The following is a 17,136-nucleotide window of genomic DNA, read 5'->3' on the forward strand; positions in this document are numbered from 1 at the left end:
AGCACCATCCACACAACTCCACTGGGAGAGGACAATTGGAAGCTCCATTCCTGCCTCTCCTGGACCTACCCCTAGGCACCTTTTCCTGATGCTAATTTTAATCTGTATCTTTTTGCTATAATAAACCACGACCATGAGCATAAGACTTTTCTGAGTTCTACAAGTCCTTCTAGTGAATCACTGAAACTGAGAGTGTTCTTGAGGACCTTCTGAACTTGCAATTGTCCCCTTTACCTTCTTGACATCATTTCTTACTCTTCTACCATTCATTCCCTCTGCTTTTGACACATTGGCTGCTTTTGTTTCTTTCTACAGACTTTCACACTGGGCTTTTGCACATACTGTTCCCTCTGTCTATAATACTCTTTCCCCAGAAACTTCAATGATTATCATTTCTACCTCCTTCAGGTACTTATTCAAAAGCTGTCTTCTCAGTGAGGCCTTCCTTGGCTACATTTTTTAAAATTGCAACTGCTCCCTGGCACACATACTCATCCTCCTTCTGTGCTTTGTGTTTCTCCAGAGAATTTATCCTTCTGAAGTATTACATATTTTATTTTTATTTATTTATTTATTTTTGTTTATTAACTGACACATCCCCACTAGAATTAAATCCTTAGAAAAGCAGAGAACTTAGCCTAGGTGTTCACTGCTGTATCTCCAATGCCTGGAATTGTGCATAACTCAAGGTGAGCACTCAACGGAGAGCTGTTGGATGAATCTGTGTGAGGGGTGGTTGGGGGCGGGGGGAGAAATAGGTAGATGGTTCAGTAAAACTAGATAGTGTACCAAAACCAGCAAGGCTTGACTAGTGGTCATACAGAATAGTTTTATAAAAAGAGTGTAACCAATGTATTATATAATATGCATTAGTAAATTTGGCTGCTTGAACCTGTTTTTCCATCTTGTATAAGAAGAATGTGCTTTGGATTATCCAACACTTTAAATGAGACAGTCATGAGACACATAAGAGAAAATATTTAACCTATAACAGGATCCAGAACCCAAGAGCTGGTGAACATTAGGTCAGAAATGGAAGATTCTTGGAGAGGTACCTGTGAAGAAGGGGCAGAAAGAAGATAGCTGGATTCTGTCCACTGTAATGAGTCTCACCCACGCTCCTGCAGATAACCAACCCTCTGAAGTAGAAACGCATGATCCTTCCACTGCCATTGCCCAGTCCCAGCAGCACTGACTACCTTTACTGAGTCAAATGGGTCAGGGTCTTGCCGAAGTGGTAGAGTAGGGCAGACTTAAGTAAGAAAACCCATGGATCTGATGATACCACCAAGGTCCAGCCTGCAACTATTAATTACCAGCAAAAGAGTGTTTCAGTTGTAGGCCAAATAGTTGATGGGAAAGTCTGATCTATACCAAGAACAAGAAGTCTAACCAGAACCCACACTCACCCACGATTACTGGATAGAAAATTCTCTGGTGCATTTATTTAGGAGGATGAGCCAGCTAGGAATCCCAACAGGTAAGCTAACTCTCCATACTTGTTCCCCATAGTTTGGAAGATGACAGCTGGCTGCTATAATGAGATGATGACCCCCCCTGTAATAAGATGGAAATGTGAAATGAGGAAAAGAGTAAACTTAAAGAGGACTTGCCAGTGGGATTGAGGGACAACTGGTAGGAAGGGAAAGAAGAGCTCGTGGTAAGAGGAGTGGAGAAGGAAAGGCCCATGGCTCTGTAATATGAGTGTGTTAGACATCTTCACTACTTCTGGTGACCTTAGTTAGGCTGTAATCAGCTAAACCTCCCTCAGAAAGCACCACCTCTAAGTGGAAACAGGAATTCACACTGAGTGAAAGCAATGAGTGTCTCATTCTGGTCAAGGAAACTCAAGGCCCCATTACGAATAGGGCTGGGCAGCGACACATAGAGAACTTTGTGGAGGAAAGAACAATGAGAAATCTACGTTACTTAGAGCTTTCCAGATAAACACAACTAACACAAGATGGACAAATTGATAGATAAATGGATAGACAGGGATTGACTGACTGATTGATTGATTACAAGGAACTAACTCATGCAAACTGTGGAGGCTGAGAATTCCCAAAAACTGCAGTTGGCAAGCTGGAGATGCGAGAGAGCCAATAATGTAGTTCTGGTTCAAATCTGAAGGCCTGAGAATCAGGAGGGTCAATGGTGTAAGTTTGGACCCAAAAGCCAGAAGGCTCAAGACCTGACTCAAGAAGAGCTGATGTTTCAGTTCATCTCCGAAAGCAGAAATAGACTGATGTCTCAGATCCAACAATCAGACAGAAGGAATACCCTCCTCTCCTACTCATGAGAGGTCAGCAGGTCAGTGTTTTTGTTCAACTTCAAATGACTGGATGACGCCCATCCACAATGGGGAGGGCAGTCTGCTTTTCTCAGTCCAATAATTCCAATGTTAATTTCATGCAAAAACACCTTCACAGACACACGCAGAATAATGTTTGACCAAATGTCTGGGCACCCTGTGGCCCAGTCAAACTGACACAAAATTAACCATCACAAACTTAATGAATGATTGAAGTAAATGAGCAAATTAAGGTTAAACAAGATGGATATCTCAGGAGAAACAAACATAACAAACATAGAGGGGGCTATGCCATGATGAGTATGATATGGTCACCTCAAAGCATCTTAAAATCCAAGACTTAAGGACCTATTTCCTATGAGAACAATGCCATCCTCAAGTACCACTATCTCAAAAAAGGACACCTTGGATTTTTCGTAGTGAAAGTTAGGAAGTGAGTGGTGGGGAGACTATGGATCCTGGTGAAGTGGTGCCCTGTGCCTGATATTCAGCGGCTTGTCCTCCAGTGAACATTGAAGGTTTATTTGTTAGACTCCTGCTTAATAATTTATTTATTCAGCAAATATTTATTGAGCTCTACACTAGATGTCAGATTCTGGGAATGCAGTAATTAACTATACAGATAAAATCCCTGCCCTTTTGGAATTCACATTCCAATGAGAGAGACAGATGATACAGAAATAAACAAATAACTGCACCAAAAGGAAAAATAGAGGTAGGGTAAGAAAGTGCTAGCATGGACTGTTACAAAGAAGTTACAACAAGAGCTAACTCTTTGGAAAGTTATGTATAAAGGTGCCCATCTTATACAATGGTCATCTCTGGAGGTAATCATAGCTCTTCTCTGAAACCATAACCAGCTTCTAGATGCATGTATTGTCACTATGCACTGAGTTACAGAGTGCCGTAGAATTCCAAAAGCAGGGTTAGTCACTGACCTGTTACAAACCCTTCAAATGATAAACGGAGAGCTTAGATACTTAATAAGCTGCACGTTTTACACCCACACTCTACAATTGTCAGAGCTTCTATCTTGTCTGCCTTGGCAAATTAAGAGGAATATCATGAAGGAGAAAATGACTAAAGACAATTGGGTCAAAAGACAATTGGGTCAAAATCCATTGTCTAAAAATGTTCCATCTAGCCCACTGAGAACCAGCATCTTTCTGGAAGCTCCCACCCCTCCCACAATGGTTTCACTAGAAGCTATAGCCAGAATCCATGCTCCCATTGCTCTGAATCCAGCTGGTATCAGGCCTTTCCTTTGGCTGCCACTTCAGCCTCTTGGGATGGTTTCCTGACCCAGCTCATTTATGGGCCCCTGACTTAGGGGCTCGACAATCCTGAGGTAACCGTGTCTGCGGTCCATCAGTGCTCAGAGGGCCTTACCCCTTTTAATGTCTGGTGACTCTCTTTTAACACACCTGCCACCAACACCCACCCCTCAGGGGATGTGCTGAGCACATGGACTCAGGGGACTAGATTTATATAGGCTCATAAGGTCAGTAGGCCTATGAGATCCCTTAGCTTTGGGCCTAAAGTTCCACATGAAAACTTGGTAGCCCGCGTTGGGTAGCTGTGGAAGACACAGTCGTTGGCAGGGACGTGGTAACAATATCCAGGAGACCTCCTGCAGGCCTAACAATTGTGTGGCACCACAGCGCCACCTCCCAACCCAAGGCGGACTTGCAATTAGTTGTAGTCTTTCCTTTGACCTCTTTCCTACACTAAAATTCATTTTTCCTGAACTGTTCCAGATTGAAGGAGACCTGAAAGATATGACAACAAAATATTGCCATCCAATACTGATCCTGTACAACTGGAGTAAAAAAATGCCACAAAGAGCATTATTGTGTCAGCTGACAAAATGAGAATACAAGGGTAGATTAAAGTATCATATTTATGTAAATTTTACCAAAGTTGCTAATTGTACTGGGGATAAGAAAATATCATAACTCTTAGGAGAAATTGAGGAGTAAAAAGCCGTGATGTGTGAAACTTAGTTTTTAAAAGCTTGGAAAAACAAATGGGGAGATGGATTGTAAGGAGTGAGCATGTGAGAGCATGAACAAAAGTTAAAGCAAATGGGGCAAAACGTTAACAATATGTTAAGGAATAAATAGCCCAGATGTGTTCTTTATATTATTTTTGCAACTTTTCCTTATGTTTGAAATATTTTCAGATAAAAATTTTAAAATAGCTCTGACCTTAAGCACTAGGCAGTTTGTCTAAAAATAACTCCTTTACTACCTGTACTCCCACCATTAGGGATTCATTTCTTTGGATGATATATTTTGCAGACACTCTATTAAAAAGTTATTTTTACAAAATAGTTTATAAAATATTTTATAAAATAAAAAATTTATTAAAAATCTATTATATTTTAAAACTTAGGGAGAATTAGTTGGTAACTAGCTAAGGAGAGGAAGAGAAATCACTGGATGGGAGGCACTCGCTCTAAGTGTGGGGAGGTGACACTGATAAGCGAAAACAAACAGTGGGTATAGAGGAGGACCATCTCCTAACCAGGTGATGAGCCAGGCCCGCAAGACCATGGTTCTGAGAATATTGACACGCTTTGATATGGCCTTCTCCCATGCACTACAGATTCACTATGTCTGCTCCATCTTAACTGTGTAACAAGGTGCCTGCACCTGAGATGGGGCTAACACCACCAGAATATTCTCTGAAAGATGGTAGGGGATGAGATGTCTACTTTTCTTTTCTTCACCAACCATGCCCAGGGGTCTGTGGTGTAGCTCAGAACTCCCTATGCTAGAAAACTCCTAGACATAGAAAATTTGCTCTATAAAATATCTAACTGGTTTAGGTTATAATAACATAGGCTTGTTATGGGATCAAGGCTTCTCAGTACCTTAGGAATATGCTGGTCTTACCTTTTTAATTTTTTCACACTATACAAAATTCTCATTGTCACAATCAAGGTAAATACATAGACTCAAATTTAAGTTCAAGTCTAGGATTGTCTGAATAAAGTTTTCTGCTAGCAGCGTTTCAGGGAATAGAAGAGCTTCCTTTTCTTTATGAAATAGCACATCCTAGTGGCACTCACAGGCACTGTAGGGAAATTCAGGAACTGTTTTTCTCTTGGGTGAAAACATCTTTTGCCTACGGTTACTCCTCGGTCAGGAAAATCAGATTTCAAAATGCTCACCGTTTTTCAGATGAAACCGCTGTCAACAACTTCTATATGAGAAAGCATGGATCTCTGTAACTCAGTATTGTTCTCAAGCCCTGAATTTCCAGTATTTTCATCATGCTGCATAAACAAGGCAACTTTTATCCTAGAAAACCCCAAGTGGAAATTTCAAAACAGATTGAGTATCTGCCCACCCCCCAACAATATTTCAAGTCCAAGCAGCATTCATCTCTCACTCTTGCTTAAATTCTCAGCATTTTCTATCTAAACTGACACTTTCAAAACATGACTTATTTTAGAACTTCTATTCCATTCAATAGGAAATAACACGTTCTGCTCGTTTTGAATAAGCCCCTTTCACTACGCCTCCTCGGCCCTTCACCAGCAGCCTATTCAGGTTTCAAGTAATCACATACATCCTGAGCCCGAGCCATCTTGGTGTCATCTACTTTCCTCCAGAAATATTGATACAAGGAGAAAAACAGCCAGAGGGCTCATAGCAAATTAGCACAGGCCCGGAGACTCACCAAAATTAGGTCATCTAAAATAAATCATGTAGACATTTTTTCATACACCCCCCTGCATGAGTAGCATTTTTCTAGGCTATTGATTTTCACAGTCACAGCCCTAGCTATTAATACTTTTCAAGCAGGTCTGAGTGTGCCAAGCATCTCATGAAAAGGGCAGATCACAAGAACACATGATGAAAGGGTGTTTTTGGTGGGGTTTGGGGGGTCCTGGGAGGATGACAGTAAGTGCAATTTAGGAACAAATGTAATTTTCAGCTTCCACGTATGTCAACCCTATAATACTATGAAAAGGAGAAAGAGCAAGAGGGATAGTCTTTCCTGGGTGTCCTCTTTTGAGTGGATGGCATTCGCCTGTGAAGTAGGGCTTTTCAGCTTCATTGTGTAGATAAGGAAGCAGGGGATGAGAGGAGGGAGGGAGGAAGCTTGTCTTTAAATCCTCCTGCTAGAATATCATGTTTGCACTGTGACAGAACCCAGAGAGGGGTTCAGGTGAAAAAATTGTTCCTACTTATCTTCAAAGTCTTCATTTAACGATCAATGAAAACTCTCATTTATGCCGTCAAATTCTCTGCCCTGACATCTTTGAGAAAAGCTGGTAGCTGAGTGAGGCTTCTCTCTAGTTTTCCTTCCCCTGTTTGTCCATTCCATCCCTCCTGATTCTATGGATAGTCCATAGCAATGCACCATGCTCGGATACTCAAGCTTTTCTGTTGATCTAACCTAGAAGCTTCCTTCCTATTTTCTCTTGTTTTAGGTCAGGCTTGGACTATGTCCTTTTTCTTCTTGGTCTGCCATCTAGCAGCTTGGATTAGTGTGACCACCACTCAGCAAGCACACTTGCCTTTTAACAGAAGTCTCTGAGAACTGATGTCTCCAGTCTAGGGAGATCTTCGGACACTGGGGCAAGCTGATGGGAGAGACACTGCAAGCTGGTGGAAGTTTCAGTCCTTTTCATTTCATTTTGGCTCAAATATTTTTGTGCTAGGCACAATGCCAGGCACTGGAAATGCAGCGGTTGATAAAAGATACCTTCATATTACATCGTTTGAAGAATTATTTATTCCAACATTTCCTGAGGCCAAGCTGATTAAATAGGAGCCCACGTGGGAGATAAAAAGAAAGAAAAACAAACACTTTCTCAATAGATCCTAATAGGAAAATCAAAAAGAATGAAAAAGCAAGTGAGGAGAGGAGGGTGATATGTTCAGAATCGTGCAATATTCAATGTTAGGTATTTATTTTCTGTCCCTCTCTCCTTTATAGATAGAAACACACTTCTTTTTGGAAATGCTGAAGATGACTAAGTGATAGATTCCTAGGACTGGTTAAAAAGGAGTTTGAAGCAAGGGAGCACTTAGGTTCCCACTCTGGCAGGCAGTGAGCTAAGCACTTCCACATATGTGACTTTATGGATTTCTTACAATGCCATTGTGAAATAAGTTATATTAGGTCCATTTTACAGATAGGGAAGCTGAGGCTTAGCAAGAGTAAGTAGCATATTGTATCTAAGATACAGGAGAAAGGATGGAGCCAGAGCACTATTAGTAGGAAAAAAGGAAAGTTCCTGCTTGCTCTTTGGTTTCTCTCCTTCCCAACTTCTGAATGGATGCACCTCAATCAAGCAACATGTATGTATCCAGCACTTTCTAAGTGCAAAGGCATTGATGGAGTATAAAATATTGTAAGTTTCAGTCCTCATCCTCAAGGTCTTTATGAACAATTTTAACAATAAGATACACACACACAGAAATAACTAACAATCTATATCCTATATAGAGAAAAGACTGGTGGTCCATGCTGTGGGGCCAAGGGTTGGAGTTACCTAGGCAAGTGGGATGTATAAGAATATTCCAGGTAGGAAAAGTAATGATGAGTAGAGACTCAATGATTCCAGCAGAAGGTGGAGGGTAAGCATGCAAAGAAGCAGGACTGAGCAGGTCACAGAGCACAGTAACAACAGGGGAGCCTGGAAAAGTAGACAGAGCAGAACAGTGAATATGGCTGGATCTGCAGTATCTCCAGGTGTGTGTGTGTGTGTGTGTGTGTGTGTGCGCGTGCGTGTGTCTTGGCATGTGGTGGGATGGAGGTTGGGGAGCTGAGAATAAATATGGAAAGCATGAAGAAAGCACTGGACTGAGACCCAAGAGACAGGGGTTCTAGTCTAAGCTTCGTTGCTAGCTGGAAGTGCAACTGCAGGCTACACACTCAACATCTCTGAGCCTCAGTTTTCTTCAGCTGTAAGACCAGAAATTGCAGCAGATTATCCCTAAGGTCCATCCCATGTTAAGAATTCTGAGACTTTCCCTATTTTTCCCTTTCTTCTTTTATTGCCCTCTCCCTGCTGTCAGCTCAAGGCTTTAGAAAATGTTATCCTTAATTGGCAAATAACACTTATTTTTTCCAGAAACAATTGCTTCATTCCATGAACCTGAACAAGCCCTGTCATTCTTTAAAAAACAAAAAAACAGAAATCTGTGTTTTTGTTATTGGAAAATTCTTAAAGCATAGCCCAAAATGGCCAATGTGGTTTCTATTTAACCAATGTCACTTTTTTCCTTTATGCACCTATTTATCTTTACTGAGTTATTATTTGATGTGATAGTAATATTAGGGGCTCCACAGGAAAGATCCTCTAGGAACCTTACTGCTGTGTTTGCTAAAAGGATATTGCAAGGATGTTATTCATCACACAAAGAAGAACCTCAAAAGGAACTTCTCTCTGATTTACAGATCAGGAAGAGGTGTGCCATTACAGAGCAACTGGCTTCTCTCTAACTCAAGGACCCTGTAACTTCGTAAAGGGCTCAGTTTCCCTCTTCACAATTTAATGCTGCCAGAAAGCACAGAGCCAAATACAGGTCTAAATCTTGCAACACATTGACTTATACACAGCGTGCTCCCTCACCCTTGGCTCTCCGTTCCCTTCCTGCTCTTTTGGTCTTTCTTGGCTCTGTGTTTTCCATCTTCTTTATAATTTATTTTTATCTTTCTCAATTAGATGCATTTGAGTTCCTTAAATACCTCTGGAAACAAAAAGGTTTAAAAACAAATAAACACAAACAAGTAAACAAATAACCTGAGCAACTGAAGGCCTTGCTTTCTAAACCAGGGGTCAGCAAACTATGGCCTGCTGAACAAACCCAGCCTGCCACCTGTTTTTGTAGGGCCCACAAGCTAAGAATGATTTTTACATTTTTAATGGTTTGTAGGAAAAAATAAGATTTGTGATATGCAAAAATTGTATAAAATTCAAATTTCCATGTCCATAAATAAAGTTTCATTGGAACAAGGCTATGCCCACTCATTTGCATATCATCAATAGCTACATTCACCCTACATAGCAGAGGTCAGTAGATGTAACAGAGGCAGATACAAACCTGGAGCATAAAATATTTGCTATCTAGCCTTTTACAGGAAAGTGTTGTCCCTGGATTAGAGCTTCATTTTATATCTGTTTAAGTTTCTCCCGCCAATGTTAGTATTATAGGATTGCTTCAAAGCTAGGTATTTGCTACATACTAACTCAGTCTAGATATTTTTGGTGTTTTTCTCATAAAACTACCCCTCAGTGTATTTTAACCTTGACTCGGGCTCATGTTTACTGTTTGGCTTAGAGTTCAGTGCTATGTAATAAAGACAATTAATTTTCAGCTTTTTAGAAGTAACTTGAAGACCCTTTTAGGTCCATTTTACAGTCACTGATAAAATGAATTTTAAAACTTCTATTTTTGCTGAGATTTCTAAGCCAACAGAAAGATCTACACAGCAACTTGGCACTTTTTACACCACATTCAATGTCCTCCCGTTTCTTTTCAATTGATGCATGTGTTTGCATATTTACTTCTTTTTTTTTCTCCTCCTGGTCAACCTTAGCTAGAAATAAAACGAAGTCTCCATGGAAACACAACATAATGCTCTCTCACAGATGATCGAGGGACCCAAGCAGCTGGTATTGGGCTAAAGTCTGCAATGGCGTCTGACCAAATTCGGAATGGAAAACAGCTTAGCCGGCTCTTCCAGACCTCTCAGAATTCTAAAGCTGAGCATGGAAACCTACACAGATTGTGAACTACCGTGGGTTGTCTTATTCTTTTATTTTCCTTCTGAGAATATTCTCTTATCCATTTATATGTTTCACTTAAAGGGTTTCAATCCCTCCCCTACTTAGACTGATGGACAGACACAACAGAATAAGTGGGAAGAAAACCTCCATTCCCAGTGAGCACCTACTATATTAGGCATTCTATGTCATGACTGGCCCCAGTGTCTCACAGTTCTAAAAGAGGCAAAGTTTAACTCCAATGTCCATTTTCTTTCAACTTCACAAGAAAAAATAGAAAAAACAAGGCTTAACGGAGGTTTTCTCTTTAACATAGCCATGGTCCCCTGCCCACCCTCTTTTTCCTGAGAGGAAAAAAAATCATAATAAAGAAGTAAGAATATAAAAGTCAGCTTCTCTCTTAACCCCAACTATGTTTATAAGAAATCAAGATCTAAAGCTAAGTTGGGGAGGAACCAAGAGAACCCTGGTTCTCTTTCCTAGAAATCCTTTCCAAATGGTTGAAGGAGAATGTCTTAAATAAGGGTAATAAGTGAGTGTCTTAAAGGGAGAATAAACAGAGCACTAAGGACATTGGGGAGTGGGTAATGGAGAAATGTGTCAAGAAGATGTGTCAGCACAAGCTCATTCTAATTTAGAGCCTTGGCTATTTCTTAGGGTTAATGGTCAACTAAACTGTGCTTTTCTCCCCTCAAACTCCGATTTAGGAGCAACATTCTCCTAGGTCCCATTTCTTACTAGGGTGTGATCTGGTAGCATACACCCTTGTCCAAAGCAGTATCTGGCATCTCCAAGGTAACAGAGTCTTAACCACCAAGGCATCATAAAGAGTCGCTCCAAACCTATAGTCTCAAACCATGGGGAGTATGGGATCCACATAGGTGTCTCAGAAGAGGCTGGGGGATGACTGCTCCCCTCAAGCAGGTGGGCTCCAAGCTCCCACCTTTAGCTGAGGCAGCTTTGCTTTCACCTGTCTAAAGAAAATGTTCCCCCACTTCATAATCCTTTGAAAAACGCTTTCCTAGAACATACCTTCATCTGAACATTGGCACACAGCACAGATCTGTAATTGATATTTAAACTAGACTTTCGAGAGAGAAAGGCATGCCCTCTGAAGGTTTATGCAACAATTCATGGTAATACCACCCATCCTATGACAAAGACATGGAGGCAGACTTTTTTTTAAAGTGAAACGGTCCCTCTTCCCCTTCGCCTGATCTGTGTTCACATCACCATCACTACTACCACGAGGGTCAAGGAAACACGGAGAAGAGAGAACGTGGGAGGACAGAGAAGCAGGCTCCTTCTAGTGACAGATTCAGGAAAGGAATAGCAGCATCTCCTCCTCATCCATCCCTCCTCATTCCATGAGCTACCATGAAAAGGTGAGCTCCCCTTCTAAAGCAGGATGTGGTAGGCTGTCCTATTCTCCTTATAAATTGAGAAGAGTTCATTTCTTTTCTGCACAAGCCTTTTATTCCATAAAGAGTCCATGTAAAATACTTTGCTCTCCAGAGAGGAGCCATATCATTGCAAATTGCTGTATTAATATAATTAGCTGATAAATTAGAGCAGCAGCTACTACACTGAAATATACCTTCAGATTATGGAAAAAAGAAATCACTGGGGACATATTGTACATGAAAAACAATCTTATGCTGTGCAGAAGTTTTGATTTGAGCTAGGACAACTATTCTTACAATTGCTAAATTGTTTTCTCAGCTTTCAGTACCCTTGTCCTTCTGAATGGCTTTTACTCCGTTTCTGGGCTCTTTAAAACTCCAGGCGCAGGTAAAGGAAGCACTTGTGCAGGAGCAATAATTGCTCTGAAAAGGAAAGATTCTTCCCATCGCAGAGCAATTATAAAGATTACACATCCAACCCTATACCAGGAAAATATTTCTCCTTTTTGTTAATCTTTCATGAAATAAATAATGGCATTGGAAGTTTAGCGTACAACCAGTAATTTATCTTGGGCTACATTGATAGGGAAATAAATAAGTGCTGTCATTTCAAGGAGAACTTGAACTACTTTATTAGCTGTTAGTACAGACCACATGACTCAAGTTTAGAAGAAAATGAGTCTTGAATCCTAGGCAGCATTAAAAAAAAAAAATTCCACTCTTAACTTATAAATTCCCTTTCCCTTAAGAAGAATGGAGTCCCCATTCTTCATTTTGACCTGCTAAATCATCTCCCTACTCAGAGCCAAAGATACTTCTTCTGGCAGCACATGGTTAGGCGTTTCCACAGGTGAACTTGACTGTCTTTTGCGTAACCCTCTGAGGAAAGAGAAAACTTAAAGCTAAAAAAAAAAAAAAAAAAGTAGAAGAAGAAGAAAAAAAACAAGGCAACCAAGAAGAGGGCCCACTGCATTTTTCTTTCTTTTTCTTACAGGATTTTGTCTTGCTACTTCAGTCCTTATTTCTTTAATAACAACCTTTGACATCAGTACAGTGCCCTGCTTGGATGACTTTGCAATCAGCAGTACCTGTATGCCATGCCCGTCTCTGCTCTGGTGGTTTCCCGCAACGAAATTCCATGAACACGTAGAAACTTTTCCAGATATTTCTGTTCGGCTGCTCCACTGGGCCTCACAGGTTTGCAGGCTGCCTGAGGCTGAGTCTTGGTCACTGCTAGGTGCCATCTACATTTTAGAGCCGATTCACTGGATTTTGGCAGAGCCAGCTTGGGGCTAGGGATGTCTGCGCAGGCAGGTTTATACAGATGCATGTTTCAAAAACCCAAGGAAGCAAAGCTAATTGCACAGTGCTTAGCTTTAAGACTCACTGTATCTTGCTGTGAATACCTTGGGTTATCTGGCTTCAGTATGTCCCTCAAAAGGATTAGCTTGTTTTCTTTAGAGCTCTCTTATCATTTTTGTAGGCGAGCAGGGCTCCTACGTTCCCGACAGAGCTGTTGGTTGTGTGTTTCTGCCCAGGCCTGTGCATAGAGGAGCCTTTCGGGGGCCAATCACTTTTCTCATCCCTTTAAAGTACTCTGAGTCAAACGTAAGCAACTATGTATTGGCCCTGGGGAAAAAAAATATGGGAACTTTTTCCCATGTCTTTCTATTTAGGTAAAAGGAAATATTTTGGTGGGATCTGGGCCAATCTGTTTTTATAAGGACCATAAAGCCTTAGGGATGATTCATGAGTATGTAATGAGGCTTCTCTAAATTATTACCTATTTTGTAATCAAATAATTTTTTATACTAGTGGCATGATTCATTTGGGTGAAAGGTCCATTAACCTCTTTCAGATGTTGCTGTCAAATGATAGAAAAATATCAAGGGGTTGTAAAAGGCAAAGGGTCCACACAAATATGGCTATTTTTGACAAATGTGAAGAGCAGTTCTGTGGTGCTGGAGCAACTGGATATCCATCAGCGAGGCAAAGCAAAACAACAGCAAACAAAAACAAATGAACCATTGACCTAAACCTCATCTTTATACAAAAATCAACTCAAAATTGATCATGGATTTAAATGTAAAATGTAAAACTATAAACTTGTAGGTAAAAACAGGAGAAAATACTCAGAACCTAGAGTTAAGTGAAGAATTATTAGACTTGACACCAAAAGCACAATCCATAAAAGGAAGAACTCATAAATTAGATTTCATCAACATTAACAACTTTTGCTCTGTGAAATACCACGTGAAGGGGATTTTAAAAAGCAAATTACATTCTGGGAGAAAATATTTGCAAACCACATATCTGACAAAAGACTTATATCTAGAGCATACAAAGAACTCTCCAAACTCAACAATAAAAACATAAACAATCGAATTGGTAAACGGGCAAAAGATATGAACAAACATTTCACTGAAGAGAATATACAGACGGCACATAAGAGCATCAAAAGATCATTAGCCATTAGAGAAATACAAATGAAAACCATAATGAGAGATCACTGCACACCTATCACAATAGCTAAAATACAAATGGTGATAACACTAAATGCTGTCAAAGATTCAGGGAAACTGGATCCCTCATAAATTGCTGGTGGGAATGTGAAATGGTTCCGCCACTCCAGAAAAGTTTCTTATAAGACTAAACATTCCAAACTTACTATAACACAGCAGTCACACTGTTGGGTATTTATCCCAGAGAAATGAAAACGTATGTTCACATGAAAACCTGCACACAAATGTTTATAGCATCTTTATTTGTAACAGCCAAAATCTAGAAACAACTCAAATATTCCAAAATGGGTGAATGATTAAACTGTGGCATATTCATACTATGAAATACCACTCAGCAAGTAAAAGGAATGAGCTATGGGTCAAAACAACAAGTTGAATAAATCTCGAGAGCCTTATGCTGAGTAGGAAAAAAAAAAAAAAAAAGCTAATACCAAAAGGTTACATTTTGGAATCTGTATCATTCCATATATATAACATTCTTGAAATGGCAAAATTGTAGCTAGAGAGGAATAACAAATTAATAATGCCATGGGTTAGAAAAGACGAAAGGGAAGAAGATGGCTGTGGCTATGAAAGGGTAGAGGTGGGATTCTTGTAATGGAACTGCTGTGTCTTCATTGTGGTAGTGGTCACATCAATCAATACATGCAACAAAACTGCATGGAATTAAATATAAATACACAAAAATGAGTGCATATAATATGGGTGAAATCTGAATAAGGGCAGGGGATTGTATCATCCTCCATTTCCTGATTGTGCTATTGAACTGTGGCTAGGCAAGATACCACCATTTGGGGACACTAGGCAAAGGATATATGGAATCTCTCTATTGCTTCTTATACCTGCATGTGAATAAACAGTTACCTCAAAATTAAAAGTTAAAAAAAAAAAGCAAAGAAACTCCTCACATATGGGTTTTTCTACCACATGATTCCAGCTGTGACTTTCCTCCAGCCATGACTCCTGGACATAAACTGTTCATTTGGTCTAATAGGCTTCACACTCCCACCTCCCACCTGCCATCACATCTTACATCTTTGCTGACATGAATCTCCACACACAAGCACATGCTCCCTTAAAGCTCACCTCCTCTAGGAATTCTTCCCAGCCCCTGGCACACAATTATTCGTTGAAATTCCACTTGCAACTCAAATCTAAAGCCCTCACTTGACACTTCTAAACTGTTTCACAAACATTTGCACACTGCTTGTGATTTCTGCCATATTTTTGCATATCCTATACCATTATTTATTTACTATTTGGAATTGCTTTTTCAACCTAAATGAATTTTTTAGTGTTATGGACTGAATGTTTGCATTCCTCCCAAAATTCATATGTAGAAATCCTAACTTCCAGTGTGATGATATTAGGATACAGGGCCTTTGGGAGGTGAGCGAGTTGTGATCTTGGAGCCCTCAGAATGGGATTAGTGCCCTTATAAGAAGAGGCCAAAGGTAGCTTACTCTCTTTCCACCATGTAAGGACACTGGAAGGAGAGAACAGTGGCCCTTCAACCGGGAAGAGGGCCCTTACCGAGAACCTGACCCAGGTGGCACCCTGATCTCAGACTTCAGCCTCTAGAACTCTGAGAAATTAATGTGTGTTGTTTAAGCCACTAAGTCTATGGTAACAGCCTGAACTAAGACATTTAGTTAGGAAACATTATATTACTACCACCATAAACAGAAAAACCTTGTTACTTGTAATAAAATAGAATGTAGTCTGTAAAAAATGCAATCAAAATGAAGAATGTTATTACATTGCAGCTGGATATTTAGTGTCCAGAGGCTTGGGATCAGAGTCTTAACTCTTTTTATCTTTTATTGACAAAGATTTAAAAGTATTAGAGAGGTTTTAAAGATAATTTAGCACAAATCTGAGATTTTCTCTTCCCTCCTTTTTAAATAATGAGAAAAGAAATAAAAGGAAATTGAAACAGCAATATACTACATTTACAAAGTGAATCAGTTATTTAATGCCATATGAGTGGTACTTGTACCTTCTTTGGGAAACAAAAACATAATATGCTGTCCCAGAGTATGAGATATCTCTCTTGCAAGTGTACCTCTTCACTCCCCATCCAGATTAGAAGGCCTTTTAGGGAAGGGACTGTACCTGATACAAGCTTGTAAACTCCAGTTATAATGATCAGAATGATGCTTTGTGCACAGTCAACATTGCATAGAGATTAACAATTTCCTTGCTTTAATTTTAAACTCCCAATAGCTACCTTTTCTCTCATAAACCTATTTCCATTTTCACCCTAGCAGCCAAAGCCCTGAGCATGAAAGAAGAAATAAGAGCTTGTAAAGAAAAGGTCAGAAAAGCTAGGAAACACACACACACACACACACACACACACACACACACACACGGAGTACAATGGAGTTAGGGAGAAATTAGCATTCCCAAGTAAAGTTGCACCATTGACATCACTTATGGTAGCCACCAGTTAAATCTGACTGTGAGCCATGAAAGTGGTTCCTCCAGGGCTGAGAACACCTGGAGGTTGAGGCAGTGGTGCCAGTGGAGGGCCAAGGAAGAAACACAGGTGAACCAGGAAAGCAGTTTCTAAAACATGGGGCAGGAGCCCTCTCCCATGTGTCCCTCTCTTTTTGTCCTCCAAATTTGGAACTGGGCCCGGGAAAGGAGAGAGAAATGAGAAAGGCAATATTTGTCTGGAACTGAAGTTTCTTTTCACAAAGTTCCAAAAGCAGGTCAATGTCATAAAAGGCCGCAGTTTAAAGGTGGAGGATAGAAACTGTATTTAATAAGAGAACTATCTATCCCTTCGGTTGTCAATACAAATTAAGATCAATTTTAAGTTCAATGTGGTAAGACTGTACGAAATGCCTCTGAGCAGCTGAGAAGGACAGCTGTCTTTCTTGCTTTCCTTCTGTGTCTCAAGAACGATGATTTTCATATTCTTTTTAGAATATTTAAGTACTGTGCAATCACATGGTCAGCAGAGTGTAGGAAAAAACAGGGCCATGTGATGAGACAGGTGCTGCCTGCCCCATCCTGCTGATGAGGCACGGGAGGTCCAGGACACAGAAGCCACATATAGAAGCTCCCACAGCTCTGGGTGGCGGGCAGCCTTCATCTATACCTGTTCAGGATTCATAAACAATAGTGTGACCTTGGGCAGGT

At 40.3% G+C, this 17,136-nt stretch overlaps 1 protein-coding gene across 2 annotated transcripts in view; it reads right to left on the reverse strand.

Moving 5' to 3' along the window:
• The window catches only part of KCNAB1 (potassium voltage-gated channel subfamily A member regulatory beta subunit 1), a 448,855-nt gene that overhangs the window by 413,407 nt on the left and 18,312 nt on the right, over positions 1 to 17,136 (reverse strand). The window contains exon 1 of one of the 2 annotated variants that reach the window (XM_033203400.1): positions 12,553 to 13,012. The exons of the other annotated variant lie outside the window; for it this stretch is intronic. Within the exon in view, the coding sequence (XP_033059291.1) occupies positions 12,553 to 12,794 (242 nt within the window). The 5' untranslated portion in view covers positions 12,795 to 13,012. Of the gene's footprint in view, positions 1 to 12,552; positions 13,013 to 17,136 lie in introns of those variants that run through there. 2 annotated transcript variants of the gene reach the window in all.

Source organism: Trachypithecus francoisi, unplaced genomic scaffold, assembly GCF_009764315.1.
Source record: "Trachypithecus francoisi isolate TF-2019V2 unplaced genomic scaffold, Tfra_2.0 Lachesis_group0, whole genome shotgun sequence".
NCBI lineage: Eukaryota > Metazoa > Chordata > Mammalia > Primates > Cercopithecidae > Trachypithecus > Trachypithecus francoisi.